We start from the raw sequence: 18,381 nt of genomic DNA on the forward strand, positions 1-18,381 counted from the left end.
CTGTGTGAGCTCTGCAAGTGATGTCCCTAGGCCAGGATGCAGGTGAAGGCCCTGGGTGTCAGGGACCCTCCTCACAATGTGAAGGTCCAGTGCAGAGGTATGGTATGTGCGTCCTGCTTGGTGAGGTGACCCTGTGCCAGTGATGCTCCTGTACATGGAGCATGTGTGATTCTCACTCACTTCAAGGGTCAGGCACAGATTCCAACACTCCGGCTGAGGGCGAAATTGTAGGACGTAGTGACAGCCTCCTAAACCACCAGGCGCCCACCAGGTCTAACCAGCTTATATTCAGCCCACACACCCCTACACCATGATAGCTGCCCTCATGGGGCTCAGGACAGGGAGTAAACAGTGATGACGCTAGAAGAACCAGACAAAGGCAGCGATTCAGGAGATCAGAACCCTAGAGAGGGATCTAAGTGCTGGGGAAACATGATTCTCCTCCCAACACTTCCCTATCCTGACCCCAATCCTCCATGGTTTCCTGTGCTGAGGATGTGATGGCATATCTAGGACCCTCCGCATGAGTCCCAAGTCTGCAAAGGGCTCACAGTTCCATCACCTCTGTGCTAAAACAGCCCTGCTCACCCCTTTCACAATGACATCTTGATACAGACTGAGGAGAGAACACAGCCCCTTCCTAAGGATGGCGTTACTTGGGAATTCCAATGCAATATCTAGAGGAGGTGTCTCAACCCCTCCCCATGACTGAGGATGGATGGAATCTGAAACCTCCATGGAACTGAAATTCCAGGTCCCCAGGGGTCACCCCTGTCACCCACCCATCTGCCCAGCCAGCACCCGTGACAAGGAGGCTGGGCTTGGGCCTCCCATGCAGCTGCAGGTGGGCCTGGGTCAGGGGTGGAGGGGCTGACAGAGGGTTTGTGTTCCAGGCTGTGTCACAGTGTATTCTGTTCGGCGGAGGGACCCATCTGACCGTCCTCGGTAAGTCTCCCACTTTCCATCCTCTTTTGGATCCAGTATGCAATTTGGGGCTATTTTTATCTGCTTTCTTTTGTGACCTGGGATCAGGCCAACGGTCCGTGGCGTCTGTAAGTTTTGCCTCTTTTGTCTGCCCCTCATCACCTCTAACCGGTCCCATCTTGTTAGATGGTGGTCAGGGCTACAGGGGACCATTCCCATGAACCCTTCCTGATCTCAGGAGACCTGAACTCAGGCCTCACCGGGGCTCCAGCTCTCTCCCTATGGGAACCTTCTCCTCTGGACTCAGGATGGTCAGCTCTCCACTCAGGGTCTCTGGGCTCCAAGAGTCTGATGAGAATTGAGGGTGAAGGGCAAGTGACTGGGGGTTCATGCTGCCAGAGGGAACGTGGAGTGTGGGAAGGATTCTGGGGATGGCTCAGGCACCGGGTTCCTCCTCAGGGGGTCCCAGGCAGAGGACTCCCTGAAGCACAGTGAGGAGAGCCTTGGTCTGGGAACTTGGAGGCATGAAGGAGGAAGTGGGACAAGGGGTCAAGGAAGAAGCCTGGACATCAGAGCAGAGGTGGGCCCTGGGTCCTGGGACATTCCACCTCCACAGGGACAGTCAGGACCTCAGCACAGGAAAGGTCTCAGGACACTCAGGCAACAAAGTAAATGCCTTCGCCACCACAGGAAAGCCTCCTGAGCAGATAGATATGGGGGGTCAGGATCTCGAGATACGGACAGGTGACAGGGACAGGGCTTGCTAGGCACTCAGCAATCTGAAGACAGACAGACCCCCAGTAAACGTCACAGAACAAGGAGACCCTTCAAAATAGACATAGCTCATCATTAAAGCTGGGTTCTAAGAGTCTGAGGAGAAGAGAGGGGTGAAGGCAAGGAAGTGGGGCACTCGGGCTGCAAGCAGGGCTGTGGGGTGTGGGAAGGATTCTGGGGACGGCTCAGGCATAGCATTCTGTCTTCAGCTTGTCCCAGCTGGAGGGCTGCCTGAAGCACAGCGAGCAGAGCATTGGTCTGGGGACTTGGAGACATGGAGGTGGAAATGGGACAAGGGGGTCTGGGGGAGGGAGGTTGTCAGAAGAGAATGGCCCCAGGGTTCAGGGACCTTCCACCTCTAGAGGAACAGTAAGGACACCAAGATCAGGACAAGTCTCAGGAAAGTGTCCTGTTAGGACACTCAGCCAGCAGGGGTACATCCCTTCACAGCATGCCACAGCAAGAGAGCTCTGTGAGCAGATACATGGGGTCAGAGTCCCCTGATAGGGAGAGGTGACAGGGGCAGTGACTGCCAGGCTTCCAGAAACAGTAAATGTTTAGACAGACCCACCAGAAAACCTCACAGAATAGGGAGACCCTTCAGAACAGACACGGCCTGACATCAAAACTGAAAATTCACCTCACCTGAAAACTCTCCAGTCTACACTTGAAGACTCCCTGGAATCCAGCTTTAAGAACTCCTACTTCTTACCCACTCAGAATCGCCAGCGGGGGGTCCCTGTTGGGAGGTGGGCAAGGCTGCAATGATGGTGTGAGGGGCTCTGGGGGCAGGAAACCTACTTTTCAAATGGGAACACAGCCCTGCAACAAGGACAGACCAGCTATACAGTAACTGGGTAAGTGACTTGGCATCATGGCAGTGATACCAACATCCAAGGGCAGACAGATTCACAAGGGAAAGCAGGTCTCAGTGCCAGTGCCACCAAGTCCCAGGGGAGGACTGTGTGGATTAGGAGGATATGTGACCGGGAGAGAGTCTGAGGCCATGGAGGGACCCAGACACTACTGAAGGTGGCAGTCAGATTCATTCCAACAGAAGGTGAGTGACCCTACCCATGGCTGACCTGAACTCAGCCAGCTGGAGCCCTTGAGACCCAAGCCATGGACATGACAGAGCTGTTCCCCACATCAGGACTGAGGTAGGAGCTTCAGCCATGGACACCTGATCTGTGACTTACTGCCTCTCCCCTGCCCCACAGGTCAGCCCAAGTCGGCCCCCTCGGTCACACTCTTCCCACCCTCCAATGAGGAGCTCAGTGCCAACAAGGCCACCCTGGTGTGCCTCATCAGTGACTTCTACCCCAGTGGCTTGACGGTGGCCTGGAAGGCAGACGGCACCCCCGTCACCCAGGGCGTGGAGACCACCAAGCCCTCCAAACAGAGCAACAACAAGTACGCGGCCAGCAGCTACCTGAGCCTGTCAGCGGACCAGTGGAAATCCAGAAGCAGCTACACCTGCCAGGTCACGCATGAGGGGAGCACCGTGGAGAAGAGAGTGGTCCCTGCAGAGTGCTCTTAGGTGCCTGAGACCCACACCCACCCAAGGGGATGTGCAGCCATTGAGCCTCCAGGAACGATTCCCCTTGTACCAAGACCATTCCAGCCCTTCTCCCAGCACCCAATCGTTGCTCAATAAAACGTCTCTTACTCAATCAGAAATCATGCTTTCTGGTCTTTTAGAGTTAACTTTTTGTGTTCTGAGCTCAACCATCTTTAGGGGGGGAAATCACTCTTTTGGCCTCTTGGGAAAGGAGTCCACAGAAAGATTGGCTTCCTCATGTTTTTTGAGGGGTAGTTTAATTCTCAGCCAAAATTGTCTGAGAATATTCCTCAGCAGGAGATACAATCAGCGGAAACAAGAGAAACTATCCACCACAATGTCTGCATACTTTGCTTCTTGTGTGAACCATGTCCACTGCCAGTCATGGCTGCCCTCACTGATCTTGGGTCCCCATGATTTCTAGGATAATCCTGAGCTTCTCCCTGTACCTGGCACCACACTGTCTACAACTTGCCCCCTCTTATGTGTCCATTCTTCTCTTTTTCTAGACCCCGACTCAATGCCATGTTTTCCCTGGTTTCCTACCCCATGTGAACATTCTCCACATGGGAATGTTCCTCCCTTCCTTATGAGAACCTCTGTTCCTACCCCAGGAACAATCACATGTCTCCCCGCACCACCACCAACTCCCTGCAACACTTACTACAGGACCTTCTGACTGGACGCTGGTCACTCACACCCACTCTCCCATTGCTGGCACCTCCACACAACATTGTCTCTTGGTTCCCACTTGCATCCAAGTTTTCTGGGAGACAGACACCAGCTATGCTCTCCAGGACCTGTTGAGGCCAGGCCAACCCATAAACCCACTTGTGCTTATGTAACCTGCCTGGGGCCTCTATGTTATAAATCAAGGCTCCCATTTTGGGAATGGGCTGCTGACAGGTTTCTCAACTGACTCATCTTCTTAGGATCTCAGTGTGGGATCTGATCATAACATACACAAGCACACACACAGGTACCAATAAACAGAAACATACATGCACACACATGATGATCACAGAACCATTGGTTCATTTATAACACTCCCATGGTGAACATCTCCATGGAAGCATCAAGACAACCTGGGGTAGAAGATGTTGCACTACATCCCAGGATGGGACATGAACAAAGAAAACTTAGTCCCTATAGAAGCTTCAACGCCAGCCAGTGACAATAGAAGGCCCTGCAGATTGGGGTCTAGGTGGAGTGAGAAAAGCAACCTCATGAGCTGGTGTGAGGGAGTTGAGAGATGAAGTGAGAGCAAATCAGGAAAGACAGCAGGAGTGCTGGCTTAGTGTGCAACTGTGTCACAGAAAGAATGCCAGACCTGTGTGTCTCCTGTGTGAGCTCTGCAGGTAACAGCCCTGGGCCTGGATGCAGGCCAGGGCCCTGGGTAAAAGAGACCCTCACAAAGTCATGGTCCAGTGTAGGGAAACAGTATCTGTCCTGTGTGGTGGGGCCACCCTGTGCTAGTGATGCTCCTGTATGTGGGGGCATGTGTGATTCTCAGTCAGTTCAAGGGACCAGCACAGACTCCCACACATCAGCTCAGGGCGAAATTGTTGGACCCAGTGCATGCCTCCCCAAGCACGATGGACCCACCAGGTCTATCCAGCTTACATTCAGCCCACATACCCCTATGGCATGACAACGCTCCTCATGGGGCTAAGGACAGAGACTAAACAGTGATCATGCCACCTTCTAGAAGAACCAGCCAAAGGCAGGGATTCAGGAGCTCAGGACCCTATAGAAGGATCTAAATGCTGGGGGGAAACATGAGTCTCCTCTCAACGCTTTCCATTCCTGACCCCAAACCTCCACTGTTTCCTGTGTGGACGATGTAGTGATACATCCAGGACCTTCCTCATGAGTCCCAACTCTGCAAAGGGCTCTCAGCTCCATCACCTCTGTGCTGAAACACCCTTGCTCACCCCTTCTACAATGACATCCTGACACAGACTGAGGAGAGCACACAGCACCTTCCTAAGGATGGTGTTAGCTGAATTCTGATGCCATACCTAAAGAGGGTCTCTCCACCCCTCCCCATGACTGAGGATGGAATCTGAACCCTCCATGGAACTGAAAATCCAGGTCACCAGCGATTATCCCCATCACCCACCCATCTGCCCAGCCAGCACCCGCAACAAGGAGGCTGGGCTTTGGGTCTCCTGGGCAGCTACAGGTTGGCCTGGGTCAGGGGTGGAGGGACTGACAGAGGGTTTGTGTTCCAAGCTGTGTCACAGTGTCCTATTTTCGGTAGAGGGACCTGTCTGACTGTCCTCAGTGAGTTTTCCCCCTTTTCCTCCTCTTTCAGATCCAGTGTACAATTTCAGGCTATTGTGCTTTCTACTGTGACCTGGGCTTAGGCTGAAGGTCTGGGGGGTCTGTAAGTTTTGCCTCTTTTATCTGCCCCTCATAGCCTCCACCAGTCTTGACTTGTCAGTTGTCTGGTCAGGGCTACAGGGGACCATCCCTGTAAACTGTTCCTGATCTAGACCTGAATTCAGACCTCACTGTGGCTCCAGCTCTCTCCTCGTGGGAACCTTGTCCTCTAGACTCGGGGATGGTCGCCTCCCCATTTAGGGTATCTGGGCTCAAAGAGTCCGAGAATTGAGGGATGAAGTGCATGTGACTGGGGTTTGGGCTGCCAGAGGGGCCATGGGATGTGGATTTGGGGGATGGCTCAGACACTGGGTTCCATCCTCAGGGTGTCCCAGGCAGAGGACTTCCTGAATCACAGTGAGGAGAGCCTTGGTCTGGGTACTAGGAGACACGGAGGAGGAAGTGGGACAAGGGGTTCAAGGATTAAGGGAGAACGTCAGAGGAAAAGGGGTCCTGGTGCTGGGACCTTCTACCTCCATAGGCACAGACAGGACACCAGAAACAGGACAGGTCTCAGGACCGTATCCTTCAGTCAGGACACTCAGGCAGCACAGGTACATCCCTTCATGGCCCACCACAGCAGGAAAGAGCCATGAGCAGATATATGGGGACAGAGTCCCCTGATACGGACAGGTGATAGGGACACTGACTGCCAGGCTTCCAGACATGGCAGTCAAGAGTCCCCAGCATCAATTCACAGAACAGGGAGATCCCTCAGAACTGAAAATTCACCTCACCTACAAACCCTCCATCTACAGGACTCCCTGGAATCCAACTCCAGGGACTCCCACTTCTTTTTTTTTATAAATTTTTTTTTCTTAACGTTTTTATTTATTTTTGAGACAGAGAGAGACACAGCATGAACGGGGGAGGGGCAGAGAGAGAGGGAGACACAGAATCGGAAGCAGGCTCCAGGCTCTGAGCCATCAGCCCAGAGCCCGACGCGGGGCTCGAACTCGCGGACTGCGAGATTGTGACCTGAGCTGAAGTCGGATGCTTAACCGACTGAGCCACCCAGGCGCCCCCAGGGACTCCCACTTCTTACCCACTCAGCATCCCTAGGGAGGGTCCCTGTTGGGAGGCTGCAATGATGGTGTGAGGGGCTCTGGGGGCAGGAAACCTACTTTTCAAATGGGAATACAGCCCTACACCAAGGACAGACCAGCTATACAGTAACTGGGTAAGTGACTTGGCATTATGGCAGTGATACCAACATCCAAGGGTAAACAGATTCACAAGGGAAAGCAGGCCTCAGTGCCAGTGTCACCAAGTCCCAGGGGAGGACTGTGTGGATTAGGAGGACATGTGACCTGGAGAGAGTCTGAGGCCATAGGAGGGACACTACTGAATGTGGCAGTCGGATTCATTCCAACAGAAGGTGAGTGACCCTACCCATGGCTGACCTGAACTCAGCCAGCTGGGGCACTTGAGCCATGGACATGACAGAGCTGTTCCCCACATCAGGACTGAGATAGGAGCTTCAGCCATGGACACCTGATCTCTGACTTACTACCACTCCCCCGCCCCACAGGTCAGCCCAAGTCGGTCCCCTAGGTCACACTCTTCCCACCCTCCTCTGAAGAGCTCAGTGCCAACAAGGCTACCCTGGTGTGCCTCATCAGTGACTTCTACCCCAGTGACTTGACAGTGGCCTGGAAGGCAAATGGCACCCCCGTCACCCAGGGTGTGGAGACCACCAAGCCCTCCAAACAGAGCAACAAGTACATGGCCAGCAGTTTCCTGAGCCTGTCACCTGACCAGTGGAAATCTAGAAGCAGCTACACCTGCCAGGTCACGTATGAGGGGAGCACCTGGAGAAGAGAGTGGTCCCTGCAGAGTGCTCTTAGGTCACAAGACCCCCACCCACCCAATGAGGCCTAGAACCACAGGACCTCCAGGAGGGACTTCCCTGAGACAGGATTATCCCAGCCTTTCTGCCAGCACCCAATCAATGCTCAATAAATTGTCTTTATTCAGTCATAAATTTGCTCTCTGGTTATTTGGGTTTAACATTTTTTGTCCTGAATCAACCATCTTTGGGACCATCATTGTTTTGGGTTTGTTGGAGAGGAACCCGCAGAAATCATCCTCATTTTTATTTTGAGGAGTAGTTTTACTCTCAGCCAGAATTGCCAGAGAATATTCCAGAAGAGGAGATACAAACAGCAGAATCCAGATAGACCATCCTCTGCCATATTTCTATGCTTACTTTTCTTGCATGGACCGCATCAGCCATCAGCAACACAGAAGTCCACTGCTCTTGGCTCCCCATGGACTCTTATATAATGTTTGAGCTCCTCTCTGGACCTGGGTCCTCACTGTCTGGTATTAGTCCCCCTCCTGAGATGTCCCACTCTACTTCCATGAATGCCCTCACTTGATGCCATGTTTTCTTGGTTTCCTACCTCATACAGACACTCCACATCGTCACAGACTAGAACATTCTCCCTTTCTTATCAGCCCCCCTCTCCTGTCTCCCCAGGGACACTGTCCTGTGTCCCTCGCACAGACATCTCTGTCATACTTACTACAGAACCCTCAGTTCTTGGACCCTGGCCACTCAAACCCACACTTACACTGGGGGCCCCTCCACCCACATGTGTCACGGGAGGCCCAGCTGTATTCAAGGCCCTGGGAGGCAGGGACCCCTTAGAGTCCATCCACTGCTGACGCCATCACAAGCACTAAACCAAAATGTCCTGGGTGGTCACTGAGGCCATTAGTTCAATGTCTAGATTACATTCTGGATTGTACCTTGGGCATATTTGAACTGTGAACTGACTCACCTTCTTAGGCGTTGTGAATGGGCCCTGAGAACCAGGAAGTCTGTTGTGCTAGGAGCTAGCTCAGGATGGCAGGTCTAGGCTCCTTGTCACACAGACAGACTACACATGCACACACACCCAATAAACTTGCACGAACACACCATGACACAGGAACACCTGCTATTGCACACATGGCCATGTTGGGCATGTACCTAGGACATGTGGTGGCATCCAGAGCCCTCCATGGGCCTCAGCTCTGCAGAAGGCACAGGCCCCGTGATGTCTGTGTTGGAAACTGTGCTGTCCAACTGTGCTACCTGTGCTCCCAGGTAGCATTCCCCAAGCAAGCTGAGCCATACACAGAGCTCCTGCCAGGAGCTACCTGAGTTATGATACGTCACTCAGGCATTCCCTCCTACCCCTCCATGGTGGGGGCTGGAGGGAAGCTCACCCCATGAGGAAGGGAAGGTGCATTGGGGAGGGGGGCCCCGTCTCAAGCTCCCATGGGCCAGCCCAACCCCCACAAAGAGGAGGCTGGACTCTGAGCCTCCCAAGCAGCTGCAGATGGGCCTGGGTTTGGTGGGGAGAGGGTATGGTGCCAGGGTGACAGAGGGTTTGTGTTCAAGGCTGTATCACTGTGCTATGTGTTCAATGGAGGGACCCAGGTGACGATACTAGGTGAGTCTCCCCCATTCTCTGTCTTTGGGGACCAGAGTCAAATTTGAGAGCATTTTTCTTTCCTTTCTGTCCTGAGTGTGGCTGAGGTCTGAATCACTCTGGCATTCTGGAACCTTCACCTTTTTGTCTGGCCATCCCACTGCCTGTAGCCTATTCCTGCTCTGAAGCACCTGGTGGGGACAGAATGGGCCAGTTCCAGTGACCTCTTCCTACCTTTCCTCACTATGACTCAGAGCTCTCTCTCCAGTTAACCATCTCCTCCAGCCGCTAGGGTAGAAGGAGTCCTCATTTTTCTATATGGGATATTTTCATTCTTATCCAGAATAGCTCAGAGAATGTTTCAGAATAGAAGACAGGCCAGCAGGACAGGATAACCCACCTTCTGGACCTTCCCTATATTTACCATTCTTGTACTGACCATGTCCACCCCCAGTGGTCTTGGGGCCCCACTGCCTATGGTTCCCCAGGGCCTCCTTGTTGGTGTCTCAGCTCCTCCCTGGAATCCTGGGGTCTCACTGTCTGGGACTGTGAGGTAAGAAGCTCCTCCTTGGAAGGGAGGAGAACCTGAAAAACAGAAACCCTATTGAATACAGATAGACCAAGCCAGACAGACAGAAGCCCTATATGAAGATACTAGGGATGGTTACCTGGGGGGAGATCTCAGACAGCCCGATGCTGTAGGACAGATGGTTTTCCCAAGTTGATACAAGGTCTCAAGGCTGATGCCAGCCAGGACCAGAGGAGCTCAGGGGTGGGATGGTGAGTTATGAGGATGGGTGAACCTGCAGAGAGACTAAGACGAAAGACAGGGTGCCAGAGCTTCCCTGATTCAGGCACTGGGATTCCCCTGACAAACATGAGGGGTCTTTCCAGGCCCCATGCCCATCATCCCCAGCCCTGCTCCCTACACTGAATCAGCTCTCAATACAATGTCCTTTTGTCAATCAGAAACCATTGCTCTCTGTTCATTCTTTTTTGGTCTCATATTTAATTTGCAACCTTCCAGGATCCTCAAGGTGAGGTGCGTGCAATCCTTGGCACCCAGTGGGAAAGCAACCTGAGGGGAAACAAAAACATTCACGGTCTTCCTGGGGGCATCTCCCAGGAAACTAGTCAGGACATGAGGAGTCTGGTCACCTGAAGGAGTCTGGTCACTAGAACCTCAGTACCTCTGTCCCCTCCTTCCCCCATTCCTCCTCCAGCACACAGCTATGCCCACTCCCTGCTACCTCCCTGGTCTGAGTTGGCCAGGGCTGCTGACTTCCAGATAAGCCCTCCCTCCCTGACTTTGTGGGGACCCTCTACACCCCCAGTATCCTCTCTTTCCTTTGGCCTGGACCCCCTCTGCTCCTGGTCCTCACCTCCTGTATGCCCTCCTCCCCCTCTGCCCAGCTCAGCTCCCACCCACTTTTACCCACTCCATGTCACTCCCTCAGGCTGGAGCACCCATAGAGTTCAGGACATTCCAGTAATTTGGCTCCACAGGCTCTTAAATCTGGGGACCACTCTGATTTCTCACGTGATGACAGGTTCAGAGATATAAGAGGAATAGGAGGAAGCCAGGAAGGAAACTGTCCCATAAAAGGCCTGCCCCGAGGTTCAGGTACTTGCCAAAATGAGCTCTGAGCTCCCCAGGAATCAATGCAAGGAGGGAAATAAGTGCCTCCTAATTTCTCTGAGAATAAACACAGCCTTTGCTGGCAGGAAACTGGTGTCTCAGTGCTGTCTCAGGCATCTTGTACCATAATAAAAAGTGGGGACGTGTTTTACCCGAGGCCTTCCCATTGATGGGAATCAGGCTCTGACATACAGATAACTACCTGGCAGTCTCAGCATATGGCAATGACCATGAGGAGGCTATAGCTGCTTCTGCATAGGGAGTCCTCTGTCTCCTTTACTACCAGGTCACCATCACCAGGTGGTGTGGGGGTGCTTACATGGTTTCAGTTCCCTGATTTGCCCCAGTGTGGCTCAGCCAGGCAAGCTCCTGCCCTTGGATCCAGAATGGACCCTTGGCACAAAATCACAGCTCCCTGCATCCACTGCATCTCTAAGCCCACTCCTACTCCTCCTGATAGCCCCTTGGGTATTCCAGGACCTATGAGCCACTCCCCCACTCATGACCCAACTCTGCCAAAGAAAGATGGGGTACTATCTCAGGTGTGTGGCTCAGAAAGTCACCTGCCATCTTCTGGGGAGGGGGATGGAGCATCATTTATTCAGAACTATCTCCATTCAATCCTGGATGTTATTGGGAAAACCAGCATCCATCCGGGGACTTCCTTGGTGGCACTGGGGGCTTTGGGGGTCTGGGGTTCTGGCTGCTTTCTGACAATGAGGGGTGGTGAAAGGACCAAGGACCCTCAGCCCTTCCTGCTGGATCCCTGGGCTCCCACTCCTCCCCTGCACTATGAGGGGCTAGAGGGGGATGGGCCAGGCATGTCATTGTGGGCAGGGGCCACACTAAGTGTCCTGGGGAAATCTGTCCCTTGGCTCCTTGAGCTCATTTCCTATGGCTGCTGTCACAAATCATTACAAACTGAGTGCCTGAAAACAACACACACTTATTCTCTTATAGGTCTGAAGGTCAGAAGTCTGAAATGGGTCCCGAAGGCAGAAATCCAGGTGTCACAGGGCCACCCCTTCTGGGGACTCCAGATTCCTCTGGATCCTTGTCTGCATTCCTGGACTTTCAACCCCTCCTTCCCTCCTGTCAAGGCTTCAGTGGCATCTTCAAGTCTCTGTCACTTGTTCTCTGACCTCTGCTTCCACTGCCACATCTCCTCTCTCTCTCTGAGCCTCCCACCTCCCTCTTCCCTTGGGAAGACCCTACCTGGGGCCACTCACATAATTCAGAATCATCTCCCCACCTCAAGGTCCTTAATTCTATCACATCTGCAAAATCTCTGATACCAGGTAAAGGAACGGGTTCTGGGGGTTAGGACATGGACACCTTTGGGGGCCTTATTCAGCTTGTTACAGCAAATACTTGGCACACAGGAAGAGACAAGGCACACACACTCAAGGAATCAGAAAAGACTGTTTATTGTGCACCAGTGCCTGCCCAGCAGAGTCACCTCCAAAGGCTGAGCCCTGAACCTTGGTATCAGCCTCCTTTTATGGCTGGGATGGTAGGGGGTTGAGAGACAAAAGAAAAAGGGGAGGGAGCACTTATCAGTGGTGCTATCTGACAGTTGGTGGACACAGGAGGCAAACAAGATTACAGAAGCCAAAAGTATGCAAGGGGAATATCCAGCCTTGGGCATCTGGCTGGTCCCTTTTATCTTGTTTTTATTAGCTTTTCTTTTCAAGCTGACCACAACACTATTGCTCAGTTTTCTAGGGGTCTGGGAACTTTCTCCCATGTTCCTCTCCCTCCCTGCATCCTGCCCAGTCTGGGCCACACCTAGGGCCTCCTTGGCCCAGGCTCACCCCGCACCGCACCCACCCCACCCCACCTGCCTCTTTCAGTCCCTTCTCCTCCTAGGGTCACAGGAAAAGGACTTTGATTTTAGCTATGGCTTTGGGGCATTTCTTCCAACTGGTCCCCAGCTAAATGCTCTCTAGGCCTTACTTGTCAGTCATCAAACTGCCCTTGGAAGAAGATCCTATTATGATCCTTGTCCTATGGATGGAGACACCAGAGCCCAGAGACCCTGAGTGACCTGCCCAAGGTCACAGCAAGAACTGAACCTGGACACCCCAACACCACCTACTCCAGATGTCATCTGACCCCGGGTCCCAGGCCACCCTCAGCACCCTGCCCACCCAAGCTGGGCCCTCCAGATTTGTCCAGCTTTATCCCTGGAGAGCTCTGAGTCCCCCTGGACTCACCTCCCTGCCCCAGGACCCACGGCTTAAGAGGACAGAGTTGTAGGGACCAATGAGGGACTGAGGGGGACAGGGCCTCAGGTTGGAGTGTCTGCATTCCTCATGCTTCTTCACCTTCCTCTGGGTCAAAAATCAGGGTCAGGGCATGCAGGGGAGGGGCCAAAAGAAGGTCTCCTCCTCCTGGAGACCCCACCTCAGTCTCAGTCCTGGGAGGTGAAGGTCACAGCAGGGCTCACCCTTGGCTGCCACACCACCAGAAGACTCAGTCCCTGGCAGCTGGCTTCTCCAGCCTAATCCCCTGACTCCCTTGTGCTAGCTGCTCCCCCTCAGGATCCAGGGATTCTCGGTAACACCTTCAGTCAGGGGGGATAATCTCCTCATGGAAAAGCACACAAAACTCTCTGAATGGGGGTCCAGGGAAAGGGGGTCTAGTGCCAAGCACAGCCACTGCTTCAGGGCTGGCTGTTGAATGGAGCCATTGAATCAAGTGGAATTCTCCAGATGGCACACACCCTGACAGGTGAGGACAGCAGGCTGCTTTCCCATTCTGTTCTTGGCTCCCCCCACCTCAGTCCACTTTCACCTCTGCCCTTTCCTGCTGAGAACCTTCTGGCACTCCCATTTCCTCTAGGATTCCATCTGCTGCCCTGAGATGTCACCAAACCTCCAGGGGAAGGTGCAGAAGGGCATTCAGCAGAGGGGACCTGACTTCTGGAACCTTCAGGCTCCAGGATGGACAGACACCCTGTGAGGAAGTGTGGCATGGCAGGGCTGGAGGGTGATTAGCCTCTGGGACCCAACTCCTAAAAACTTTCCCACCCAAGTCCCCTTAATGAAATCTCAGTGACACCCATTTCCCTGCCATCACTGTAAATGCATGCCACTCCAGTCCCCTTCCCCTGGCCCTGACTGGTCTGGCTGCAGCGGTAACAGCCAGCAGTCATGGCAGCCTCAGGGCCCCTACTCCATCTCTATCAGAGAGCAGCTTCTCAGGCCCAGCACCAGATTTCAGGCCTCAACATCTCAATGTGAGGAGCCACCATCCCTCCCAAGATGGCCATGACAGGACCACAGACATGATCCCAGGCGGAAGAAGTGACCCAGAAGTAATGAAATGCCTGGCCTAGGAATGGCCCATCTGTAACCAGACAAACTCTTGAAGATTCTATTTCCCAGTAAGAAAATAATGGGGCATCAGTATGTGAACCCATCCTCTAACAGACTGTGTGGGAAACCCCCCGTAAAGCTGGGTCACTGGACAGTCCGTCAGGGCCTCTGACCTCCCTCGGTTATTAGGCATCCCCGGTGACTTCCAAGGCACTCAGTCACTCCAGAGTAGACCACCTGGTGCCCCAGGATACCCCTCCAGGCACCCCTTCACCTATGCACACTCTGACCCTCCAGGATGGCACATCCAGGCCAATCGACCTTCCAGTCACCTTCTCCTGTCCCTCTGGCAGTAAACCCACTCTTTCTCCAACCCCAGAACTCATCTCGGATGCCACCTTCTCTCCTGTTGCTACCTACCTCTCACCTGCCCCCTATAGCATGACTCTAAGGACTCCGGGGCTCCATGGCCCCTTTACCTTGTCTCAAACTAGCTGGTCTCCCTGTCACCCCACCTCTCCCCTACATTTGCCAGGGTATCATCGATGGCCCTTAAGTGCCCTAATCCAACTGTCTCCTCACAGTCTTCCCCTCTGCCGACCTCTAGGTGGACTTGAGAACCACACACCATTCTCCCCATCTTGAAATCCTCAGGCCCCCAAGGTCCCTCTCCTGAGCCTTCTTCTCTATCCTCTATCCTCCTCCATCCACTTTGTTCTGGTATTGCCACTCAGGGTCACAGGGAGCTGGCCCCATCAGCCACTCTTTCTAAGTCATAAACTGGATCTAAAAAGGGCTTTTTGTTGTTTGTTTTTGTTATTGTTGTTGTTTTTTTAATGGGCCCTATCTCCCAGCCTGGCCCTGGGCTCCACAACTCAACCAGGCTGCTGACCTCACTTCGGATGGTGGTGCCCTGCCCCAATAGAGCCCAACAACCTGAGTCAGCTTGATGGGAGGCAGAGGGGAGGGGCTGAGGTGGGGGCCACACCTCCCTCCATTCCACAGAGGCTTGACTGAGTGCTGGGTCAACATCACTGGGCCCCTCCAGGACTGCTGCCCAGCAGTGGGATTGTCCCCTGCTCTGCCACAGTTGTTTTCTCATGGGCCATATGGACAGTGTCCCCTCGCTGAGCACTGCTTCTGATGTCTGACATGCTCTACCTGTGTGATTCCCAGACCCCCACCCCTGTCAACACACACAGGCAGGTGCTAATACCCCTACACACACACACACACACACACACACACACACACACACACACACCTTAGGGATGAAGAGACAGAGGTTCCCAGAACTGGTCAAGGCCACACAGAGGATAGACACCCAGGCTTCCTGACCCAAGTCACCGCACCTCCCCCCATGCCAGACAGGAAGCTGCACCTGCCTGGTTCCTGCTGGTGTTCAGGGATCCCCAACCTGAGGCCACTGTCCCATAGGAGGAGGCTGTGTCTGTGTCAGACCAGGAAAAGGTGCTGGGCACATAGAACCCCACAACCTCCAGAAATCAGGGGCATCCTTAAGGGTCTTTAGAACCTGAGTTCTTCGTTCTATATTGATTTAGTGTGGGTAGGATGCAGGCAGGAGGGGAGTCATGGGAGGACTCTGAATCCACAAAGCAAAGCAGGCGTGGGTGCTGTATATCTATTTTACAAAGAATTGAGGCTCTGACGGTGTGAGGAAGGGCACTGCTAGGGCCACATGGTGAGTTGCTGTTGACCTGCTCCCCAGGATCTTTCCACAGCAGCTCATCCCAACACATGTCATTCATTCATTCACACATTCATTCATTCAACAAACCCTCAGTGAGCACTGCTGTGGGCCAGAGCTGGGTGCAAGGGACAAAGACCACCTGCCCCAGAAGAGCTCATGTGCTATAAGGAGACAACTGTGGAGACTACTGCTGACCCCCACCCTCATCCTTTTTTTTTTTTTATGGCTATAAATATTTTATTTTTTTATTTATTTTTTTAAATATGAAATTTATTGTCAAATTGGTTTCCATACAACACCCAGTGCTCATCCCAACAGGTGCCCTCCTCAATGCCCATCACCCACCCTTCTCTCCCTCCCACCCCCCATCAACCCTCAGTTTGTTCTCAGTTTTTAAGAGTCTCTTATATTTTGGCTCCCTCCCTCTGTAACCTTTTTTTTTCTTCCCCTCCCTCATGGTCTTCTGTTAAGTTTCTCAGGATCCACATAAGAGTGAAAACATATGGTATCTGTCTTTCTCTGTATGACTTATTTCACTTAGCATAACACTCTCCAGTTCCATCCACTTTGCCACAAAAGGCCATATTTCATTCTTTCTCATTGCCACATAGTATTCCATTGTGTATATAAACCACAATTTCATTCATCAATTGATGGACATTTAGGCTCTTTCCATAATTTGGCTATTGTTGAAAGTGCTACTATAAACATTGGGGTACAAGCGCCCCTATGCATCAGCACTCCTGTATCCCTTGCCCACCCTCATCCTTGAGTTCCCCAGATCAGCTCCCAGCCAAGGGAGCATCTGATGCAACAGATTTTGCTCACTTAAAACTGAACCAACAGAAACATCAGCAGGATGCCTCCACCTGCCATCACGGTCCCTCATGGACCCTTAGAGCTGTCATAGTCCATTTCCCTGAAGGTCACTGACCAGGCGGGTCACACTGGGGCTGCCCTGCCCAGTTCAGAGCAGGGTCATCCCTCCCTTGAAGAAGTGACTGCCCCAGGACACCAAGCAAGCAGGTCCACACAGGATGAACGCCTCACAAAATAAGAGAAGAGTAGCAGGTCAGGGGAGGGGAGCTTGGCCTGCCCCTGTCCTGTGACCTTGGGCAGCCCTCTCCCTTCTGGGCCTCCTGCCTGCTGGATGCCTGGGCTCAAGGAGAGGACTGAGTCAGATAGGGTAAGGAAGCTGTGGCTTCCTTCTCAGACCAAAAGCCAGAGCCCAGAATAGCCTCAGGCAGGGCAGGGCAGGGCAGAGGAACGCTGGGGGGAGGGGAAGAGAGGTTGCTGCTGCTCAGGGCCCTGGGGGAGAGGAGAAGGAGGTGATAGCTTAGGGCCCTGTGGGGAGGCGAGGGAGGTGTCAGCTCTGGGCCCTGGGGGAGGGGAGGGAGGTGTCAGCTCTGGGCCCTGGGGGGAAGGGAGGGAGGTGTCTTCTCTGGGCCCTGGGGAAGCCCAGGACTCCTAAGGAGCTGAGCTGCAAGACACTCCCATCTGCCCAGCCCCCCTGTGAGGCCTGCACAGGCACGTAGGCAGTGCTGCTCAGCCAAGCCTACACAGGAGACACCCTCATCCTTCACCCCCACAGTATTCACTGAGCCTGGCAGCACTGAGAATGGGGTCTGTCCCCAGCCTGTGTCTTCTGGGGATATGGACACCAAGAACACCCACACCCCAGCACAAAGATCCAAACCCAGGTTTCCAGCCACCTGGAAAATACAGTTTCCCGGGGTGTCGAACAGTCACCTGCCCACTGTAATGCCCACTGTAATGGCTTAGTGACACACGAGACAGCACAATGACAATCCACATCTCAGAGTGGACTCTCCTTCACCCTCCCTCCCTCCCTACATATCAGCCTCTTCTCTGAGGTCTCTGTGGCCTCAGCAAAGGTTCCACATCTTCCTGTATGATCACACATCTAACCTCCTCCATGTGGCTCCTGAACAGGATGTGTGGGAGGACAGGGGCCAGGTGGCAGGTGTCCCCGGCTGCACACATAGGGAGCATCCGAAACTAGCATCCACAGAGCTGGCCAGGTCTTTCCCGAACATTGTAGTCCAAAGTCCCCAGAGGCACCTTGCACAGGACACCTTTGTGAGGACTTTCTAGGGTAATCTGGGGGAACCTCTGCTCCTATTCAGATACCTTGAGAAACTGCAGATGGCCTCAGCTGTCACAGAGGGTACTGGGGTTGGGGCAGGGCCAGTTTTTCTAAAAAGCCAGTCGATCACTTGGGACCACAACAAACCTAATTCTATTTGGGCAGGAACCCCGCAAGTGACAGTCACCCCCAAAACAGAACACCTGGGTCTGGAAGGGAGTGTTGGAGGGGGGACCTGTGTCCTGGATATTACCGGTTCAGGCCTGTGTCCTGGTGTAGTTATTAATAGTCCTCCTTCCACTCCCAGAAATGTCTCAATTTAGATGATAAATTTGGTTTTTTAAGGTTTGTTTTTTTTTTTTGAGAGAGAGAAAGAGAGAGAATGAGCAGGGGAGGGGCAGAGAGAGAGAGAGAGAGAGAGAGAGAAAGAGAATCCCAAGCAGGCTCTGCACTGTCAGGGTAGAGCCTGACACAGGCCTCAAACTCACAAACTGTGAATTCATGACCTGAGCTGAAATCAAGAGTCAGACGCTTAACT

General features: G+C 53.2%; 1 gene segment (V, D, J or C); it reads left to right on the top strand.

The window, feature by feature from the left end:
- The first annotated feature begins 36 nt into the window (after window positions 1-36).
- LOC131489637 (immunoglobulin lambda constant 6-like) lies at window positions 37-3,378 on the top strand. The segment is given in 4 exon segments: window positions 37-97; window positions 795-844; window positions 894-945; window positions 2,919-3,378. Coding segments are annotated over 4 exon segments (483 nt in total).
- Window positions 3,379-18,381: the final 15,003 nt, after the last annotated feature.

This window comes from Neofelis nebulosa, chromosome 11 (genome assembly GCF_028018385.1).
Source record: "Neofelis nebulosa isolate mNeoNeb1 chromosome 11, mNeoNeb1.pri, whole genome shotgun sequence".
NCBI lineage: Eukaryota > Metazoa > Chordata > Mammalia > Carnivora > Felidae > Neofelis > Neofelis nebulosa.